General features: G+C 43.3%; 2 protein-coding genes across 2 annotated transcripts; one reads left to right on the forward strand and one right to left on the reverse strand.

Moving 5' to 3' along the window:
- Positions 1 to 13,828: 13,828 nt before the first annotated feature.
- On the forward strand, positions 13,829 to 16,602 carry LOC122055406 (glucosamine inositolphosphorylceramide transferase 1). The gene is made up of 4 exons (XM_042616836.1): positions 13,829 to 14,153; positions 14,255 to 14,377; positions 14,563 to 14,730; positions 14,819 to 16,602. The coding sequence occupies exons 1-4, from the start codon at positions 13,896 to 13,898 to the stop codon at positions 16,502 to 16,504; spliced, it is 2,235 nt and encodes a 744-aa protein (XP_042472770.1). The 5' UTR covers positions 13,829 to 13,895; the 3' UTR covers positions 16,505 to 16,602.
- Positions 16,583 to 19,414, reverse strand: LOC122055407 (protein BUD31 homolog 2). The gene is made up of 4 exons (XM_042616837.1): positions 19,339 to 19,414; positions 18,304 to 18,430; positions 18,015 to 18,202; positions 16,583 to 17,040 (listed from the first exon to the last, which is right to left on the reverse strand). Exons 2-4 carry the CDS (start codon positions 18,395 to 18,397, stop codon positions 16,885 to 16,887), a joined length of 438 nt encoding a protein of 145 aa, XP_042472771.1. The 5' UTR covers positions 18,398 to 18,430; positions 19,339 to 19,414; the 3' UTR covers positions 16,583 to 16,884.
- Positions 19,415 to 21,655: the final 2,241 nt, after the last annotated feature.

A 21,655-nucleotide genomic window follows, 5' to 3' on the forward strand; every position in this document is an offset into this window, starting at 1 on the left:
AGGGATATGCATGCCAGTTAAGGTATGGTGTCAGAGGTACTTTCCTGATAGGTCCTATCATAGGGCATATTATAGAATGTGTTTATGCCTCGGTAAGCGTGCATGTCACCCACCAGGGCTCTATATAAAGGGGGTCCATCATCGATGGAAGTACGCGTTATTCTTGAATTCTATTGTTACTACTGTTGCTCTGTTTTTCTCTACATTCTGGTGACTGACTTGAGCGTTGGAGGGCCAACGCTGGAGACCCCTTCCCTAACGTCATTTGTTTTGCAGAGCAGAGCGAAGTCCATGTTAGGTTAGCGAAACTGCCACCTCCTAGCTTTCCAGCTTTACAATTTCGAACATGATCATTTTGGCGCCGTTTGTGGGAACGTAGCCTGCATCCGAACGAGAAGATGGAGGATGCTGGATGAATCGCCATGGTGATGCTGACACAGGAGGAGCTCGACATGTTGATACAAGCCCGAGCGACGAAGATAGTGGAGCAACAACAACAATAGGCGTTGGCCGAGCGCTTAGCACAGGAGCCCGCAGCATCACCAGTGGGTCGCTAAGCCGAGCAAGGAGACCGAATGGAACAAGTCTCCCCTCGGGGATAGAACAAGAAGCCAACCGACACGTATGGGGAAGTGCCCAACGTGCCTATCCCCTTCCATCAAGCGTTGTTCAGAAGACCATTGGAGGAACGAAGTCGAACGAACAAGAACCGAGGGTCTTCTTCAGATGATGTGTTCATTCAGGACACAAGGAATGGGAAAGCGCCTAGGGAGGATGATTCGCTCGAGTGGATCAATCAACAGTTTTCGCAGGGGATTCTGAACGATCCTCTGCCAAAGCACTACACTCCTCTAGCAATAGGAGAGTACAATGGAACCACCGACCCGAATGACCATCGATCGACACTTATGGGGAAGCGCCCAACGCGCCTATCCCCTTCCATTGAGCGTTGTTCAGAAGACCATCGGAGGAACGAGGTCGAACGGACAAGGACCGAGGGTCTTCTTCAGATGATGCGCCGTTCAGGACACGAGGAATGGGGAAGCGCCTAGGGAGGATGATTCACTCGAGTGGATCAATCAACAGTTTTCACAGGAGATTCTGAACGACCCTATGCCAAGGCACTACACTCCTTTAGTGATAGGAGAGTACAATGGAACCACCGACCCGGATGACCACTTCATCAGTACACTGATGGAGTCAAGTGTCGGGTTTTTCTCACCACTCTCTCTGGACCAGAATAATGTTGGTTCAAGAGATTGCTGGATGGATCAATCCACAGTTTCAAAGATTTCCGGGCGACATTCCTTCATCACTTCACCAACAATCGCTGCCACCAGAAGATGAGCGTGAACTTATTTTCGCTCAGGCAAGGGCCTAGAGAGGACATCCCAGCGCTTCAATCAGGTGGCGATGGACATCCCAACAATCTCTTCGGACGTGCTGGTGAAAACCTTCATCCAAGGGATCATTGAAGAAGAGTTCTTTCAATCGCTCATCCGGAAGCCACCGAGAGACTTCGGCCATCTACAGAGGAAGGCCATGGAGTACATCAACGTAGAAGAAACTCAGTCGACCAGGAGAAGGGAGGCACTCACAGGAGGATATGAGCGACGTTCATCGAGCAACCATCAGCCTCCTAAGGGGCCCCGATTAGGGAGAGCGCAGTAGTACAATGAGCCAGGGATGCATGCCATGCAGCATGCGGCGGCCGGTCGCCCAAAGGCTGCAAGAGGGAAAGTGTGGACACCAATGTTTTGTTCCTTCCACCAGTCAGCGGCGCACAACACTCGTGACTACTACGACCTGACGCCCATAGCTACCAGACCGGCTTCGAGGGGATATCGTCGCCGATCACCATCTCCTGATCAACAACACAAGCACCGGTCAATCGGACGAAGGAAAGAAGAAAGAATGATGGTCGAGCCACGCCACCATCAATCCCAACAAAGGAATAACCCAAGTCCCACCCGAGCATCCGCCAAGCGGGGAAGGCCTTCGGTTCGAGAGGAGGAGAACAGGAGTAATGCCGCTCAGGGAGAAATAGGAATGATTGCTGGTGGGCCGACCAGTGGTGATTCCAACCGAGTGAGGAAGTCGCACGCTCTGCGACTCGAGATCCACGTCGTTGGCTGCAGCAAAGAGAGGGCTGAAGGACCCAAGATCAGTTTTAGCTCAAGAGACTTAGAGGGAGTGGAGATCCCTCATGATGATGCTCTGATCATTCGAGTGATAATCGCTAATTGCAATATTCACCGAACCTTTGTTGATACAGGGAGCTTTGTTAATATCATATTCAAGAAGGTGTTTGATCAACTTCAAATCAACCGGGGCGAGTTGTTGCCCATGATGACTCCACTCTTCAGATTCACAGTCAACGAAGTGTTGTCGATCGGCGAAGTCTACCTGGCCATTTCGCTTGGAGAGGAGTAGCTAAAGAGGACAAGGACCATAAATTTCATTGTGGTGGATACGTCATCGGCCTGCAACATCATATTGGGCCGACCAGCATTCAATAGGTACCAAGCAGTGGTGTCTACCTTCTGCCAGAAGATCAAATTTATGGTGGACAACGAGGTAAGCGTAGTCAAGGGCGACCAACGGACTGCTCAGCGATGCTATGTCGAGATGGTCAATTCCGAAGCAAGGGCCGCTCGGAAGAACATGCCCCTAGAGGTGAATGCTATAATGGAAGAAATCCTGATCAACCCCTGAGCGCAAACCTTCTCTAGCCCTACAAGGCTAGGTAAGAAGTATACAGGTAAATACTTATGTACTTGTGTAAGTGTATGTCTTCTGGATACAGGACAAATATCAATAAAATCACGAGTTTTCCAAACTCTTGAGCCGATCGGCTAAGTTAAAAGTTGAGCGGCGATTATAAACCATTGTCTACGCATTGCAACCATCGAGCAGTGACGTTAAACCTTAGTCATCACCGACTATCGAGCGGTGACGTTAACCCCTGGTCTTCGTCAACCGTCGAGTGGTGACATTAAACTCTGGTCTTGGTCAACGGTCGATCGACGACCTTAAACCCTTATCGTCATCAGCGGTCGAGCGACGACCTTAAACCCTTGTCGTCATCAGCCGTCGATCGGTGATGTTAAATCCTAGTATTCACTGACCGTCAAGTGGCGACGTTAAACCCTTGTCGTCATCCATCGTCGAGCGGCGATGTTAAACCCTAGTCTTCACTGACCATCGAGCGGTGACGTTAAACCCTAGTCTTCACTGACTGTCGAGCGATGACGTTAAACCCTTGTCGTCATCAACCATCGAGCGGCGAAGTTAAACCTTACTCTTCACCGACTGTCGAGCGACGACGTTAAACCCTAGTCTTCACCAATCGTCGAGCGGCGACATTAATCCTAGTCTTCACCGACCGTCCAACGACAACATTAAACTCTTATCGTCATCAACCGCCGAGCGAGGATGTTAAACCCTAGTCTTCACCGACCGTCGAGCGGCGACGTTAAACCCTTGTCGTCATCAATGGTTGAGCGGCGATCTTAAACCTTGTCCTCATCGATGGTAGAGCGATGACCTTAAACCCTTGTTGTCATCAGGGGTCAAGGAGCGGCCTTAAACCCTTGTCATCATCAGCGATCGAGCGGCGATCTTAAACCTTATCCTCACCAATAGTCGAGCGACAACCTTAAATCCTTGTAGTCATCAACGGTCGAGTGGCAACCTTAAACCCCTGTCCTCACCGACGGTCGAGTAGCGACCTTAAACCCTTGTCTACGCCAGCGGTCGAGCGGCGACCTTAAAGCCTAGTCTTCATCGACCGTCGAACGGCGATGTTAAACCCTGATTTTCATCAACAGTCGAGTGACAACCTTAAATCCTTATATACGCATGTCAACGGTTGAGCAATGACCTTAAATCCAAATCTACGTCTTCAATAGCCGAGCGACGGCTATAAACCCAAGGCTAATGAAAAACGGCTTATCCAAGCGAGTAGTACGACGCCGACCGGTGGGCCACGGAGCCACACTTGAAGTTTTTCGCATTATGATAAGTGGTTCGTAGTCCTACTCGATCCTGAGCGGCAGCGCAAGGATAAATAAATTGGAAAATAAAACAAGGAAGCGTCGAATGACGCAACGTGAAGGAGTGACATCAAATAAAAGGGTTTGTTGAATGGGCAACCATTCATTAACACTTGCATAGTTTTTACAAGACTAGAAGTGCAGTACAAAAAAGAGACAAGGTATGCAAGCGCAGACTCACTCGAAGTAGTCGAGTATGTCGTCGGGCAGCGACTTGACCATCTTGTCCCTGCTGATGACCTTGTTTGTTAGAGCAGTCGGGATATAGCCGTCATTCTTCAGCTAGTTTAGCGTTCCGTCAATGGCAAGGTTGAAAAGACAAAGCGCCCGATCGATGAGCTGGTCATTAAAGGCATCCGAGTGAAGGTAAACCTTTTTCTGCACCTCAACCTGTTGGACTCCACACTTTGGTAAACTTCTAGCGTTGATCGGGATGCCTCTAAATCCGCCTTCAAAGTGGCCAGCTCTGCATCTTGGCGTCGAGCTGGGCCATCATTGCAGACTGATCGCCTCACCTGCCTTCTCGCTCAGCATTTAGCGAGGCCTCCACCTCCTTCCGATTCTAAGCTAACACCCGAAATTCTTTATTTTTGATCTCCAAGTCTTCGATGGCCCGAAACTTCTTGGTGTTGGCCGAGTGGATCCTGGACTCGAAAGAGCTGACCTCTTTATTAAGCTGAGCCAATTGCGTAGCCTGCTCGGTGCTTTTGCCCTTCTCTGCCTCCAGCAGCTCAGAGCTCTTCTTCAAATCGACCTTTAGTTGGGTCATTTCAGCGCTCATCTGCTCCATGCACGTCTGAGAAGCCACCTCCTGGCTGCTCGGGGAGCGTAGCTGCTGGACTTCATGTTCCAGATATGCAAACCTGTGGCATATGGTCAGGCTCTCTTCCCAATACTGCAAAGACAATAAGATTGTATGAGCTGAACGGATGTAAGGAAAAAAAAAAAGGTACAATGTGCATACCCTAGTGGACATCTGGGCGTGGCTGTTGGTGAGTCCCCTGGAGCGATAACCACCACACGAGCTTGAGCATCGGCCCAGATCTGTGCGAGTAGCCCTTGGATCCTTATTTGGTGCTCGAGGGTGAGGGACGCTGAGTCGTCCGCACTGTGGTACTCGTCCGTCGGTAAATGGATAATTGCTGTTATTTGCCTCTGGCTGCTCGGGCTAGAGGGGTTTGAAGTCGTCCGACCTGAAGACCGGGACGCTGGAATTGGTCGGATGCAGGACACTTGGGCCGCTGGCAAAGGCGGTGGCATGAAGGCGACTAGCGGAGCGCAAATCGTCCCATGAGACAATGCGGACAGTGAAGGTGTCTAGTCAGATGATATGACAGTAGGGAGTTCTACGACTCTATGCTCGAGAGGAGGAATCGAGATCTCACCCCGCTCAGAGGAGAGTCGGGAGACAACCGATGTTGGAGTATGCAGGGCCGAAGTCGCAAATCAGGAAGAACCTTCCGCTTGACATCTCTTCCGTAGCCGCAGGGGTTCACCGGAGGTAGTTGACTCTGAACCTACCATGATCGGAACAATCGACGGTCGTTCAGGCGGAAAGTCAGCAGTGGCTACCTCTCTACTAGTTGTTGTCTGGCTAGTTGCCCCTCCACTTCCCAGCACCTGTGTTCCCTCCTCGTCCACGGATGTAGCATTGATCTCTACATCCGCAAGCTTGCACTTGCCGGCCAGACGCGCTCGCAGCATGATTCGAGCTGCATAAAAGGAGGAAAAATTAGTTAGATCAAAGGTTGGGAGAAGAAAGAGCATACTTAGGCTGAACAGAAGCTTCGTGCGAATCGGGCTTAGGCCGAACACGTAGAGGACACCCTCCAGCAGTAACTTGTGGATATGGTACTTCTGACCGGTCAAGCTTGAAGCTGTATGGAGGTAGTTTGATCGGCTTTTGTACTTCTTGAGCTCCGGAGGGTTTGACACTTTTAGCTGCCAGCTAGTTGGAAAATCTGGCCGCTCGGGAAAGCGAATGAAGAAGTAGTCTCTCTAATGCTTGTTGGAGGACGACATCTTATTAAAGAAAACTAAACTCACTCGGGCTTGAAAGAAAAAAGTCCCTGACTCGAAAAATTTTAGATAATAGAAATAATGGAAGAGCTGAGAGGTCAGAGGAATGCCATGTAGGTGGAATAGGACGACAACCCTGCACAACAATCGAAAGGAGTTCAACATTAATTGATGAAGAGAAATGCAGAAATATTTACAAACTGCGAGAAAAAAGGGTGGACTGGAAACCGCAGACTGACGGTGAACTAGTCCCTAAAGAAACATAAAAAACCCAGCAGTGATTCATGTGGCCTGTCAAACGCGGAAGGAAGGCCGATTTGATAGTCAGGGGGAAACTCATAAGTGAATTTCAAGCTCTCAGCGTCACCCTCATCGAACCTAGAGTCGGTGGAAGTATACCAGAGTCTAGGAAGGATCGGGGGGTTGCAAGGAGCTTGCCATCGGAAACAAGGAGGACAACAAAGAACAACGAAAAGATTTGAATGAAAAGATGAAGAGGCTTACAGAAAGGATTGCCGGAGAAGAAGAAGCAGTGAAACGTCGTCGGGAAACTTGAAGACGAAGGCACACGAAGTGAAGAAGACGGCGATGGACGCAAGGTTTATAAACCTCATTGCCGATTGGCCTGAGTCGTCCAATCTAGGGTTACAAAAAACTAGGAGAAGATCTAGCCGTTGAATTTGAAAATGTGTCTATCACATCACCAGTGGATATCCACTTGTCACATCAAACGTGCGGCGGCAGAAAATGGGGCACGTGACACTCAGTCACCGGACGACATTAATGAGGTTTAATTAAAAGGTATGGTCGCGTGCTCGGCCATACTGATTGGAGATTTGCACAGTCTTCGAGAAATCTGGATGGCGTTGGGCTCTTGGTCGAGGAGCGCAGGAAAAGGAAAAGGAATTTTTTCGCCAAGTGTTGCCGCTCATTGCCCGAGCTGCACAGATAAGCGATTATCACATAGTCGAACGACCGAGACACAACTTGCTTTGGAAGGCTTGGGCCGAGCGGCAGTTATATACCCAGTCTGATAATGCGAAGCCAAACGGCAAAGGCGTAGGAGTCATGGAAGACTCTACTGATCCAGTTAGTCGGACTTGCAACCTCCTTCGATTAGATTTGAGGGGGAGGCTTGTGATGCGGCGATAGAGGGAGGCCTACCTGGCATTTGCTACTCGGAAAACCTATAGGTTCCACTGTACAAAAATTTTGTACAAAGGTCTGAACCTTTTCCTAGCTACCATGTGTTCTTTTAAATTAAATTTTGGATCGCCTGCGGAACTTAACACGTTTGATCCAAAACTTAATCTATTTGTTCTTTTAGGTTTTGACTTGGATCTCCTGCAGAACTTTACACATTCGACCCAAGTCTCCTTAAGTTATTAATTCCATTAAATATTAATTTCCATAATTGGTTCCCAGTACTGACGTGGCGAGGCACATGGCCTTCTTGGATATGGGAGCAACCACCACCGACTAGACAAAACCTTTTATAGAAAGCTAATATTTAATTTCCTAAAATAACTTTAGGTTAACCAAAGAGAACAATCAAATCACAAGGAAAAGAAAAAATAAAAGAACACAGCATCGAAAAAAACATATTCGAAATTCTAGAACGTAAGCCTCTTGTATTTGGTATTATTTCCATAAATAACTAGCATGATGCGGAAATAAAAATTACTAGTTATACCTTGTAGAAAAACCTCTTGATCTTCTGCCGTATTCCTCTTCTAACCTCGGACGTTGTGTGGGCAACGATCTACCGAGATGAGAAACCACCAACCACCTTCTTCTCCTCCAAGCAAGGTTCGGCCACAAAAGGAAAACTTCACCAAGGAGAAAAACCAAAATACTAACCAAGCTCCAAGAGATGCTAGCTTTCTCTCCTTCTTCTTCTTCTTCTCCAAGTAGTATCCGGCCACCACAAGAGCTCCAAGGAAGGGAGAGAGGTTCGGCCACCACAAGAGGAAGAGAGGGAGAGGATGGCCGGCCACACCAAGGAACAAAAGAGGGAGAGGAATAATAGATGTTATATCTCATGAAGGCACCCTCACCCCTTCTTTTATATTCCTTGGCCTAGGCAAATTAGGAAATTTAATTACAATAAAATTTCCTCAATTTCCTTGACATGATTTTATTGAGAAAAATAAAATAAAATTTCCCAAATAAACCAATGGCCGGCCACATCAATGAAGGAAAAAATTAGACAAGTTTTAATCAACAATTAAAACTTCCTAATTTGTTTCCGAAAATTTTAAAAAATAAAATTTCTCTTTAAAATCTCTTCATGGTTGATAAAAGGAAATTTCTATAATTTTAATTTTATCAACATGTGAATAATTTTTAAAGAGAAAATAAAACATCTCTCCAATCTACAAATAAGGAAAGAGATCTAATCTCTTTCTTTAATCTTTTGTAGATCTTTTACAAGAGAGATATTTTAATTTTAATTCTCTTTAAATTATATCTTCCACATAATAATAAAAATTAAAATTAAATTTCTTTTTTAATTTAATTTGGCCGGCCCTACTAGCTTGGGTTCAAGCTAGGGCCGGCCACCCAATTTTATACCTAGGCCGGCCCCTATTGGGTGGGTATAGAAGGTGGGTATAGGTGGGTATAGAACTCTATAAATAAGAGGTTACGATAGGGACCGAGAGGAGGAATTGGTTTTGGTCTCCCGATAAAATTAAGCATCCCGTGTTCGCCCCGAACACACAACTTAATTTTATCAATGATAATTCATTCCACTAGAGAACTATCATTGAACTACCGCACCAATCCCAAATTACATTTTTGGGCTCCTTCTTATTATGAGTGTGTTAGTCTCCCTGTGTTTAAGATATCGAATGTCCACTAATTAAGTGAGTTACTGACAACTCATTTAATTAATATCTAAGTCTAAGAGTAGTACCACTCAACCTTATTATCATGTCGGACTAAGTCCACCTGCAGGGTTTAACATGACAATCTTTATGAGCTCCTCTTGAGGACATTATCAACCTAGTATCTCTAGGACACAGTTTCCTTCTATAATCAACAACACACACTATAAGTGATACCATTTCTCAACTTATCGAGTTTATTGATTCATCGAACTAAATCTCACCCATTGATAAATTAAAGAAATAAATATCAAACATATGTGCTTGTTATTATATTAGGATTAAGAGCACACACTTCCATAATAACTGAGGTCTTTGTTCCTTTATAAAGTCAGTATAAAAGAAACGACCTCTAATGGTCCTACTCAATACACTCTGAGTGTACTAGTGTAATTATATAGTCAAGATAAACTAATACCTAATTACACTACGACCTTCTAATGGTTTGTTCCTTTCCATTTTGGTCGTGAGTTTTTGTTTATAATTTATAAGGTACTGATAACATTATCTTCTGCATATGACACCACATGCTATGTTATCTACAATATAAATTAATTGAACAACTACAAACAAATGTAGATAAATTGACCAAATGTGATTCTTTATTTAACATGAATGTTTACAAAGCTTATGCTTTCAGTATACACTCCAACAGGGGTCATTTGCTAGAGTGGAGGTCAAAGTCAAGGTGGTCAGCGCTTGGGTGCTAGAGGGCCAAACGAAGGGCAGTGGCAATGGCCAGTGGGTTGTCAAGCCTCGACCGGCAGGAGATAGTTCCGAGCAAGCCTCTAGTCCAGATCGGGATGATACGTACGATAGTCGACGCTCCATACGGGGTAGCAGGGCGCCGAGGGAGATAGAGCAGCTTGTCCGAACGGGGGAAAGGCAGGTGCTACAAAACCATCGCATAGGAGAGCCACCGAGGTCGACAGAGCGGAGGGGTAATGTCCGAGCGGCTACCCCGCTCAGCCAAGCAACGGGACCTGACCGAGGACGGAGTAGAGTCCCGGCCGAGCGGCTACCCCGGTTGACCCAACAACGGGACTACTGTAGTATCTCTCGACATCCTTTTGGGAGGTGATGCCACTGACACGAGGCATGGTCGACAGGCGGATCATACGACAGAAGCTTCTACTATCTTGTCAGGAATATGCATGCCCTGTTAAGGTATGGTGTCAGAGGTGCTTTTATGACAAGTCTTGTCATAGGATATATTGTGTTGGTGCAGCGGGAACCGGCAAGAGGGGGGTGAATTGTCTGCAATCAAAAATTATACACTCCTCAAACTTTCAACTCTAAAATAAAGCAACACTAATAATTAAAGTAATTAACAGAAAAGAAAAGAGAGACGACTCAGCTATTTGACTTGATTACAACCGAGACGGTTGTTAATCCAAGACAGTGGAAAGGCGCACTAAGAGAGTCTCCTTCTTTGAAGGCGGAGAAGTCTTTTACACTTTAAGCGCACAGAGGTTGCTTAGAAAAGAATTACAGAGTTGATGATTTTTGTTGTACCCCATTGTTCTGTACGAGACCCCTTTATATAGGGGTTCCAAGACTCATCCAGAGCCCCTGATCTTCGGGATCAGGGTTTGACTTCGAGAGGGGGATCGGTCGACCGATCCCCAGGTTCGGTCGACCGAACTTGTGTACTTTCCCAGCTTCCCGTCTGGATGCAGGCTCTGTGGATCGAGCTTAGGTTCGGTCGACCGATCCTTGTATTCGGTCGACCGATCAACCAACAGTCTCTGCTTGATCTGACCCGATCAAATCGCTTCGACCAAGTCTCTAATTATCTTTGGTTCGGTCGACCGATCAAAGGGTTCGATCGACCGATCAGCCATTGGTTCCTGACGTGGATGCTGACGTGTCTCCAACGGCTGGCTTTTGATGAAAAGGGGTTCGGTCGACCGATCAGAGGGTTCGGTCGACCGAACACTTGTCAAGTCAACTTCCCAATTGACTTGCTCTGGTTCGGCTTGCTTGGGTAATTTCGGCCATCCGGAATAGGGCTCACCCAAACCCAGTTCCTAACCTTCTCCTCGAGCAGTCTTCCGTCCCGACTTTATGCCCCTCGAACATCATGCACGTTCTTCACGCCCATTGGTGTACTCTTCCGCAGCTCTCTCGTCCTTCGGATGCACCGAGCCCGTCGGCTCCCTTCCCGTGCCGTTCTTCTCGCTAGTTGCTATTCCGCTCAACTTCCTGCGCTCCTAAGTTTCTGCACACTTAGACACAGGGATCAGACAAACAGGACCTAACCTAAACTTGGTTGATCACATCAAAACAACCACAGGGTCCAATATATTGGAGAGTGTGCTCATACCTCGAGAAATGTGCACGCCGCCCACCAGGACTCTATATAAAGGGGGTATATCATTGGCGGAGGTACGTGTTATTCTTGAGTTATACTATTGCTCCACTTTTCTCCACATTTGGGTGACTGACTTAAGCGTCGAAGAGCCAACGTCGGGGGCCCCTTCCCTAGCCCGGCACTGACGTCATTTGTTTTGCAGAGCGGAGCAAAGTCCACGTCTGGTTAGCGAAGCCGCCACCTCCCAGCTTTCCAGCTTCACGCTTTCAAACATGATCACTTGTGTATTTGTTGGAACCCCAATGTTGTTTTGGTGTGATCAACCAGTTAAGTTAGGTCTTGTCGGTTTTTTAATCTTGTGTCTAAGTGTGCAGGAGCTTAGGAGCACAGGTAGTCGAGCTGAAGACACAGCTAGCGAGAAGGACGACACGCGGCACGTCCGAGGGACGAGGCACTGCGGAAGAGTACACCGGCGGACGAGAAGGAAGCGTGCGGTGGTTTCGAGGGCCGAGAAACCGGAGCGGAAGAATGCTTGAGGAGCAAGAGACGCAGCTAGCGAGAAGGTCGGCACGGAGTGTGACCGAGGGACGAAGACTACGGATGAGTACGCTGGTGGACGAAAAGAAGCACACAACGATTCCGAGGGACGAGAAGCCGGAGCGGAAGCCTGCTCGAGAAGACCGGAAGTTGGGTTCGGGTGAGCCCTATCCGGATGCCAGAGATCACCCAAGCAAGCAGAAGACTCTGTCTGAGGCGAACGGAGCCGGAGCAGAAGACTCGGGCTGAAAAAGTCAACGGGTTGACTTTCGACCAAGGCTATAAATATAGTCTTGGTCTTAAAAGCTTTCAATGATTCCAAGCAATTCATTTCTAACACTTGTATGCTCAATTTCTAGATTAGTTTCTCTATTTTGCGTTTCAACGTTGTACGAGGCTTCTCCACCTGAAGGAGTATTTAGTGCTACATTCTCCTTGGATTAACAACCTCCCCTGTTGTAACCAAGTAAATCTCGGTGTGCCTTGTCTTTTTTGTTTTTCTGTTTAAGTTATAATTTATGCAAGTGTTCTTTAAAAGATCGAGAAGGGTTGTGTGTGTTTTTTTTTTACAGGCTATTCAACCCCCCTTCTAGCCGATCCAGCAGTCCAACAGTATCTACTTAGTTTACTTACTGCATATACTAAGTCTGGTTGTATATAATTCATCAGGTACTTCTGACTTCCAATCACTCGAGAATACTCTATCTGAGGGATATTTTCTCCTCGATTCTTTGATAGATGTTAACTCGTATCTATCAACGTTCGTGCTAATGCAATATCTATAAAATTGTGAGCATGTGAAAGAGAGGGTGAATCACGTGATTTTAAAATTTTCTTTTCGTTTTGAAATCAAGTACACAATAGAAATATAAGAAAAGAAAGCGAGACAAAGAGAAGCAAGCAATAATGTTGGATATTATCGTCGAGACATTACGGAATCGTCATGAATGGTTTAATATCTGCTATTAATTTCTGAGACGTTACGGAATCACTAGATATTCAAGTGATAAAATATTGGTTTATTAGCTTGGACAAATTTTGCCTTGATCGATCCGACATTCAACGTGCGCAGGTCATGTTCACACACGAGTCAAATCTGGACCCTGAATTTACACTCTCCTATGCACTCATGCATGAGAGAGAATGTGTCTCTCAATATATTTATTTACATCATCAATACATGTACAATAATATAAACCAATTATAGAATTTTAAAACTCAATATGAGATTAAATTCATATGGAAAGAAATCTCCTGTTTTTTTCCACCTCTGTTTTGCATGCACATTTCTAACAGTTCCTTAGAAAGTTACAATACTTTGAAGATATGTAAAACCACTCTAGTGCGTAGTTGTATAAATCCACTAATTGCCCATCAAGTGCTCGACCCATCTAGGCTGAAGAGGTGTCATTATGGTTCCATTGGACACATTGTATAAAGTAGTTGGCCAACAACAAGGGCTGCATTGGTTAACGTGGGACAAAATTATTATCATAGGATAAGAATTCGAATCGGCAAAGTCAAGGAATAAAAGCCCTCCTTTATATTGGTCAATTATAATTTTTTGATTTATCTTTTTATAAATAATTATAAGATGAATTGTGTAAAATTATTAGGATGATGAATTTCATTTTTTACTATAATGGTGTAATCCAACGGCGGGTTGTTGGGCGATCCTACCACTATAACCATTGGGTCTGATGTTTTGCTAAAAACGTATGCTTTAAAGGCTTGCAACGCCAAGCAGTGGCTTTTTGATATACTAAACTTGGAAAGCCATTAAGAGTGGTAAGAGTCTTGTTTCAATTATGTAAACTGAATCTAACGACAATATTTTATTTAGAGATCATTCAATTCAGAAGTCAACCGATCAAGTCAACCGTTGGATAAAGAAATAAGCGCGTGGAACGATAATTCCAACCCTCGCCGCCACTAAAGCCATTTGTCAATTACACCCTTAAAAATATGGAAACTGCATGGCAAGATCATAAATTTGAATTTGCTCACGGAAGCTTCGACGCCCAATTTAAAATCTACCCCTTCCTTTTCTCTCCGTCAACAGCAAGGCTCCAAACGGGGAGGATGGCAACTCCGCCACGGTGGTGGAATGGGCTTCCGCGGTGCCGTCGCCGCTCCGCCGCCTTCCTCTTCGCTGTCTCCGCCTCCCTTCTCCTCGGATCCACCGCCGCCCTCTTCGCCTGGATCACCTTCTCCCCCTTCCCCAAACCCCTCCCCGTTTCCGCTGCCTCCTCGCTCGGCTGCCGCCCCGACGGTGAGGGATCCTGGTCCGTCGGCGTCTTCCACGGCGAATCTCCGCTTTCCCTCAAACCCATAGAATCAGTAGGCGTCCCTTCTTCCTTCCTCTGGATTCGAGATTTTAGTTTGACTTTTCTTCCTGGTTTTGCCTGACTTTTGGTGGTCGTTCCGATCGAATCGAGCAGTGGGGCGTTTGGAGGAACGCGAGCGCGGCGTGGCCGGTGGCGAATCCGGTGGTGACTTGTGCTACGGCTTCAGATGCCGGCTTTCCCAGCAACTTTGTAGCCGATCCGTTCCTCTTTATCCAGGTCAGTGAGTTGGAGATTTGAATCAAGGTTTTGAGAACAAGTGATGATCTCTCAGATCAATTGAGCTTTGATTCTAGTTGCGAGTCAGTAAATTGAGCTTTCGTCGGATTTGCTTGATTTGGAGAAAGGAGTGTTTTTTTTTACAAACAAAAAAAAAATATTGTGATCAACAATGTTTCCTTCAGGGAGCCGATTTGTATTTGTTTTTTGAGACCAAGAACTCCATCACTTTGCAAGGAGACATTGGAGTTGCTGTGAGCAAGGACAATGGTGCGACATGGAACCATTTAGGCATTGCTTTGGATGAGGAGTGGCATCTTTCTTATCCATATGTCTTCAATTACCAGGACCATGTAAGATCTTTAAATCAGATATCCCACTTTTATTGATGCCTTTCATAGCTCTTGACACATTCTGTTCTTCTATTTTTCGACTCTGCAGATTTACATGATGCCTGAAGGCAGTAAGAAAGGTGATCTGCGGCTCTACCGGGCTCTTGAGTTCCCTCTGAAGTGGGAATTGGAGAAGGTCATTCTTAAGAAGCCTCTTATAGATTCGTTCATCGTAAACTTTCGCGGTCACTTCTGGCTTTTCGGGTCAGATTTCAGTGTTCATGGTGCCAAAAAGAATGGAGAGCTTGAGATATGGTACAGTAGTTCTCCTTTCGGACCTTGGCTGCCACACAAACAAAATCCAGTTCACAACATGGACAAGAGCTCAGGTGCCCGAAATGCGGGTAGGCCATTCGTATACAATGGCCAGCTATATCGCCCGGGACAAGATTGTGGTGGTACATATGGGCGTCGTGTTCGCCTTTTCAGAGTCGAAACACTTACCGAAGAAATGTATCAAGAAGTTGAAGTTCCACTTGGAGTTGATGAGCCCCGAAAAGGTCGTAACGCCTGGAATGGTGCTCGTTACCATCACCTAGATGTTCAACAGCTTAAAGCAGATCATTGGATTGCAGTGATGGATGGTGATCGAGTACCTTCTGGTGACGCTGTTCGCAGGCTTGTCGTAGGATACACAGCATTCGGCACTGCTCTTTCACTGGTTGTACTGATAGGGTTGATTCTAAGTGTGATCAGATGTGTTTTGCCGCTCAACCGGTGTCTTCCTCTCTCGCGGAAGCGAAGCGATGTTGCTGGAGCACAACGACATGATCTTCAAGTCTATGCTAAGCTCAGAAGTTCGCTTGGCCAAATGAAAAGAATTGTTTATACTCTTAAAGAAAGAGTTAGAGCCAACAATTGTGCTGGCCGATTCGTTGTAGTCATCATACTTCTCGCTGCGGTTACGTTAACTTGTATCGGCACACATTATGTTTATGGAGGAAATGGCGTAGATGAGGCTTATTCGGTGAAGGGACACTACTCTCAGTTCACCCTTATTACGATGACCTATGACGCCCGCCTGTGGAATCTGAAGATGTACATCAAGCATTACTCTAGATGCACCTCAGTGGGAGAAATCTTGGTGGTATGGAACAAAGGCCAACCTCCAAATGTTAGTGAGTTCGACTCTGCAGTGCCTGTCAAGATTCGAGTGGAGAAAATAAACTCTTTGAACAACAGGTTTAACATAGACCCTTCAATAAAGACTCGAGCAGTCCTTGAACTCGATGATGATATCATGATGACTTGCGATGATGTAGAGCGCGGATTCAAGGTCTGGCGGGATCGTCCAGACAGAATTGTGGGATTCTACCCTCGGCTAGCAGAGGGTGCACCGTTAAGGTATCATGATGAGAGGTATGCGCGAAGTCATGGCGGCTACAACATGATACTGACAGGAGCTGCATTCATGGATCATAAACTGGCATTCGAAAGGTATTGGAGCAAAGAGGCAAAGATTGGAAGGGATACCATTGACGATCTATTCAACTGCGAGGACGTGCTCATGAACTTCTTGTATGTGAATGCAAGTTCATCAAGGAGGACAGTAGAGTATGTAAGACCTTCATGGGCGATAGACACATCGAAATTCTCAGGAGTTGCAATTAGCAAGGACACTCAAGCACACTACCGGGCGCGAAGTGAATGCCTCGCAAAGTTCAGAGAGTTGTATGGAGATTTGGCAGCTAACAAATGGAGTTTTGGAGCTAGAAAAGATGGCTGGGATGTATAGTTGTATTTTTGTTTTGTTTTGTTTTGTTTCATACTTCTGTTCATCCTTTAGCCTTTGCAAAATATGTGGAGAGGTACATGAATTAACAGAGTACCATAGAATATAACTAATTACACAAGTAACATAGATATAAATGATGATATTTTTACAATTGATCATTCAGAAGCTGTCATGAAACGAGCTGATTAAGAAATATAAGTCAAGTTATGCATGATTACTCTGATGTTAGGTTGCAGCTCCTGATGTCAATATGCAAATATCGATAAAGCAAGCCACTGAGGCAATGTTTCTGTAAGCTGCTAGGATACAGTAAGCTGTCTTGATGTTCTAATGGAAGAAACATTGGAGAGTACCAGAATATGTAAAGATTTTTTGCGAGCTTAATCTCCGCTGGCGCAGCCCCTGCATCCACAGTGAACACATTCTATCACCTTTTCTTCTCTGAGGTGTTTGGGCACCCGGCATACGCATGTGGTTGCGAAGTTATGGTCTCGCGTCTGGATGCAACGGAGGCAACAAAGACGCTCATACCCTGGCTGTTAAAGAGTCGAAATAAGGAGCAAATTTTAGAACATAGGCAACAACTAAAATGAACCGAGATTAGTAAAAAGGATAGATGCAGGGAACAAAACAAAATCCAAAATGAAATTAGATGAAAAGAGAGAACAAAAGTTATTCACTTGCAAATGTACCAAATATCACTTTACCATGCTTGGTAAAAAAATTCTCTCTCTTTTTTTTATTTTTAAATTCAGTCATTTTCAATGACTGAAGTTGATGGATACTCCACAATGCACCTTTTGGACACTTTCCTGAGGAATCTTGAAATATTTGGGGAATTTTCTTTGATATGCCAAAAGGTAAATACACTTTATTCCTCCAAATAGGATGAACATAGACTACCCTACTAAAGGAGCATAGAAACAGCACAAAACGAGTGAGCTAAAACAGCAACAATGTCCACAGGCTATCACTAATTGTTTGTAGATGTGAACAATCTGAATCGAGAAAAAAAGTCAAACAGCTGAGTCTTCATGGCATCACTTGGTTAGAATCTTGATAATTGCTTCTGAATAAGATTTCAGGTATAGGTTCGAAAACGTTTGCATTTTACATACTGCAGCAGACTCTCCTTTGATTGCATAGGCTTCATGATAAAAACTAATGATCAAAGGACTCTGAAATGAACTTTGCTCAGTTTTTAACCAAGTTCATAGCCATTGTTCCAATATACATGTTTATCCTACTAGAGGAAATGTGTTGAGTTTAGTCGCTTCATTGCCATATGCATAAGATATCTCTTCTTGTTATGCAATTAATTTGAATATGAATCTAAAGGATATGAAAAATAAAACAACAACAAAAAACACAAAACAATATGTTTCAAGCATAAAGAATATTTAAGCAAAGGATGCCACACAAGTAGTCACAAATCAAGAATAAAGGGTAATAAAGTGTGATAATACAACAAGAATGATGAAAGAAAAGTGTAATAAAGACCACTACCAACCTTTTTCCACTTTGCAATCAGATTACGATCTGCATGACCCTGGTCTAAGCAGAATTCATACAATTCCTTTGAAATTTCTTTTCTCCGATGGTAAAGGTCATATATGTATCTGCTCTTCTGATGAGCAATCCGAAAAATTGGCCAAAGAGCTTCACACTTCCTCTTCCCATCATGCGGGTCATTTTCAGCTACAAATCAAAGAAATTTTAAAAATGAAAATAGATAACGTCACAGTCTGTGCAGTCATTCAGCATAAGCAGAAGTTGAATTATCCGGAGTGATTTACTACCTTCCCTCATCTTAGCCTCAAGTTCTCGAAGAGTAGGCTCAATAAGCTCCCATCCTTCTGGATATCTAACCCGACTAGTCTTTATCTTAGGCATTTCTTTGAAAATAATAACCTTGTTTTTTCCAGACTGAAAAATAAACAAGTTAGCAGAAATGGAACAGACAAAAAAGAAAGATGAAAGAAAAGACATTTTGGGCTGTTCAAAATGCGAATAATAATAATAATAATAATAATAATAATAATAATAATAATAAAAGAATATAAGAGCAGAATATTATAGCATAAAAGATGGCATTCTTCAAACATAAATCTCAATGTGCATATACATTGAATGGCTTTGCATTAACTACTAAATTGATGAGTTCTTCATATTTGCTTTACAAAAAGAGAATAAGTATCTGGTTTTAACGATATTCCCGACCTACTCCACTCATCAAGGTAAAGAGGTAGAGAAACTATGTTGCCTGATTGAAAACAGCGGGGGTAGAGAAAACAACTAATCATCGGTATCTACAGTCGTTACAATCTTCTCAACATGTGTATGCCTTTAATAGTTTCTAAGTTATACCCTCTCACTGTAATTGTCCCTTGATTGCTCCTTATCCACTTTCTGATACGCAAAAAAATAATATCTTGGGGTCATTCTATTCAAGGCACATATCACCTATTCACACGATCCTTAACCTAGATGGGGGTAGTCGCCTGTTACTTTGACAAAGAATGCCAGCAAGATCTTCAATGGCCAAATTCGGATCTCTTTCAGATTCTCCCGTATCAATAACATATGGACTATACGAGAAAGATCTTTACTAGTCGGACAACCTCAATGAGCCACATCCAAATTTATGAATAATCCATCTGAATTCTGACAATAACTAATACGCGAAATTTATTTCATATAGGTAATTAGGAGATCCCAACACAACAGAAAGCTCTGATTTAAAGAGCAATTTAACAGTAAACGATATGGCAAAGCAAATTGAAATTACAATTCATAGGCATAATTGAAAGCGACGAAAAAAGAAGAAGGGGAACCTGGAGCGTCGGCGCCGAAGAGCCGAGCAGCTGGTCAGCGGAACAAGGTGCGCATAGGAAAAGCGAGAGACTTGGTGCACCCTATTCCCAAATTTAATTATTTAAATTGGAAATGGAATTTATTTTTAAAATAATAAAATATTATTTAATTTGGGAGATAATTTTTTTTTTAAAAAAAATGATAATCCCAATTAATCTCATTGACTATCTGGGATGACCGACCTGACTTCACGAAAATTTTCCACCAATTATTAGGATAAATCGGGAAGCGCGTGCAGCAGTCAATCCAGACGCCTAGGATTTTTTTTTTTTTAGAGAAAAAAATTAAAGAAAATGGAGTGAATGGAGAGAGAAAAATAACAAAAAAATAGAAAAAAAAAATGAAGATAATAAAAGTTTTAAGATAAGTGATTATGGGTAGAGAAAAATAATTATATAAATTTATTAAAAAAAATAATTTATTTTAAATTTAAAAGATATTATAGTAAAAATAGTATATCAAATTAAAAATATTTTAGTAAGATCTTTCATGGTTTTTAGTTAAATTTAAATTTTTACTTGAGAGTTACGTGTCTACAGCCTAACACAAGGGTCGATTAATATTGTTAGTTTAATGGATTTAATCAATTTTTAAATTTTAAAATAAAGATAGAACCAAATAAATCAAAATAGTCAAAATTTCTTTTTTATCAAAAAAAAAAATTCCAAATAAATTCAACTAAACTTTAGAACTTTTAATTAGTTAATTTGATCAAACTTATGTTTTACTCATCCAAATATAGTTAACTATCAGTCATTTAATAATTAATTTTGATAAAATTTAAAATTAAATTATGTTAATATTCTTTTTTATTTTTACACTATTAATAATTTTCTCTAATTATTTCTTTTATATAAAAATATACACGGTTATAATTCTATTTAATTCCATATTTTAGGATTAGTAACACGGGATGACGATATTAGAAAATATTTTTTTCTTTACCTTTTGATTAAATTTAGTGTAGTATCTATTCTTATTAATTTAATATCTTATATAAAATTTAAATTAATTTTTCATGAAGAGGAGTCTTGCTAAAAAAAATCAACTATTCATATTATAATTTTTATTTGCCTTGCCTTTTTTTTAAGTATTTTTTTAAACTTTCCTATATATATAATATTTATAAAAAAATTTTATTTTTTAATAAAATATCACATATTTTTATTTTTATTTAATTTTTATAATTTAAAATAAAATTTTTATTATAAAAAATTTAAAGGTATTTTTATCCCAAAATATAAATATCGAAGGATATTTGTTGTTAAAATATTTTGTTAACTCTAGAATAGAAAAATCTCACCTTTAAAGTTTTTAGATTACAGATTACATGCACTTTTTATTTACATTTAGAGCCTCATACCCTATTAAAAAATTTTATCATAATTTATGAACAATATTTCTCTAAATTTAGGGAATGGATTCATTCTCTAAATATTATAGAGGATTCCATTCCCTATTAAAAAATGGATATCTAAATTTAATAAAATAATTTTTTTATTTTGTATTATATGATCCGGTAATAAGGATGAGGGACCCTCGGTAGCGGGGGGTCAACGACATGTGGAGGTCGAGGGTCAATGACACAGTTGTGCCGAGCGGACTGGCGGACCATCCCCGGACATCCGGCTGACCGGGCACCCAGCCCGGGTCTCCCAGGCGGCCGAACGAAAGACAACCCGACCATGGGACGGATTTCCAATGCTCAAGGTAAAAGAGTCTTTAAGCCGAGCGGCCGAGCCACAGGGCGAGAAGGCGCAATCCCATCCGAGCACACGAGCATAGCTTTCCCCCCGGTCTGAGGTACCAGAGCATTCCCAAAGGCTATGAGCGCCGAGCGGCTTACTCGCTCGACCTGGAGATAAGTAATGGCGCAAAGAGACAAAAATGACAACTGATAACTTCATCCTCGAGACACCTGCCACCGACAAACAGCATGGTTGGCGGCAGGAGTGGACAGAGTATCGTACGGTGGAAATTTCCACCGTCACATCCAGGATATGCTCGGACGATTGCGGAATGGTGTCAAACATGCTTTTCTGACACGACCTACTGAGGTATGTTTGGGGAAACGTGCACGCATCGAGAAGCGTGTCCGCACCTCCCCGGGGTCCTATATAAGGACCCCCAGACTTCGACGGAGGTACGCAATCTTGATCACTGTAGCCGCAGTAACGTTACTCTGCTTCTTCGTTGCCTGACTTGAACGTCGGAAGGTCGTCACCGGGAAACCCCTCCTGGCTCGGCTTCTTTGCAGGTCCGACGGAGATCCACATC

Source organism: Zingiber officinale, chromosome 3B (assembly GCF_018446385.1).
Source record: "Zingiber officinale cultivar Zhangliang chromosome 3B, Zo_v1.1, whole genome shotgun sequence".
Taxonomy (NCBI): Eukaryota; Viridiplantae; Streptophyta; class Magnoliopsida; order Zingiberales; family Zingiberaceae; genus Zingiber; species Zingiber officinale.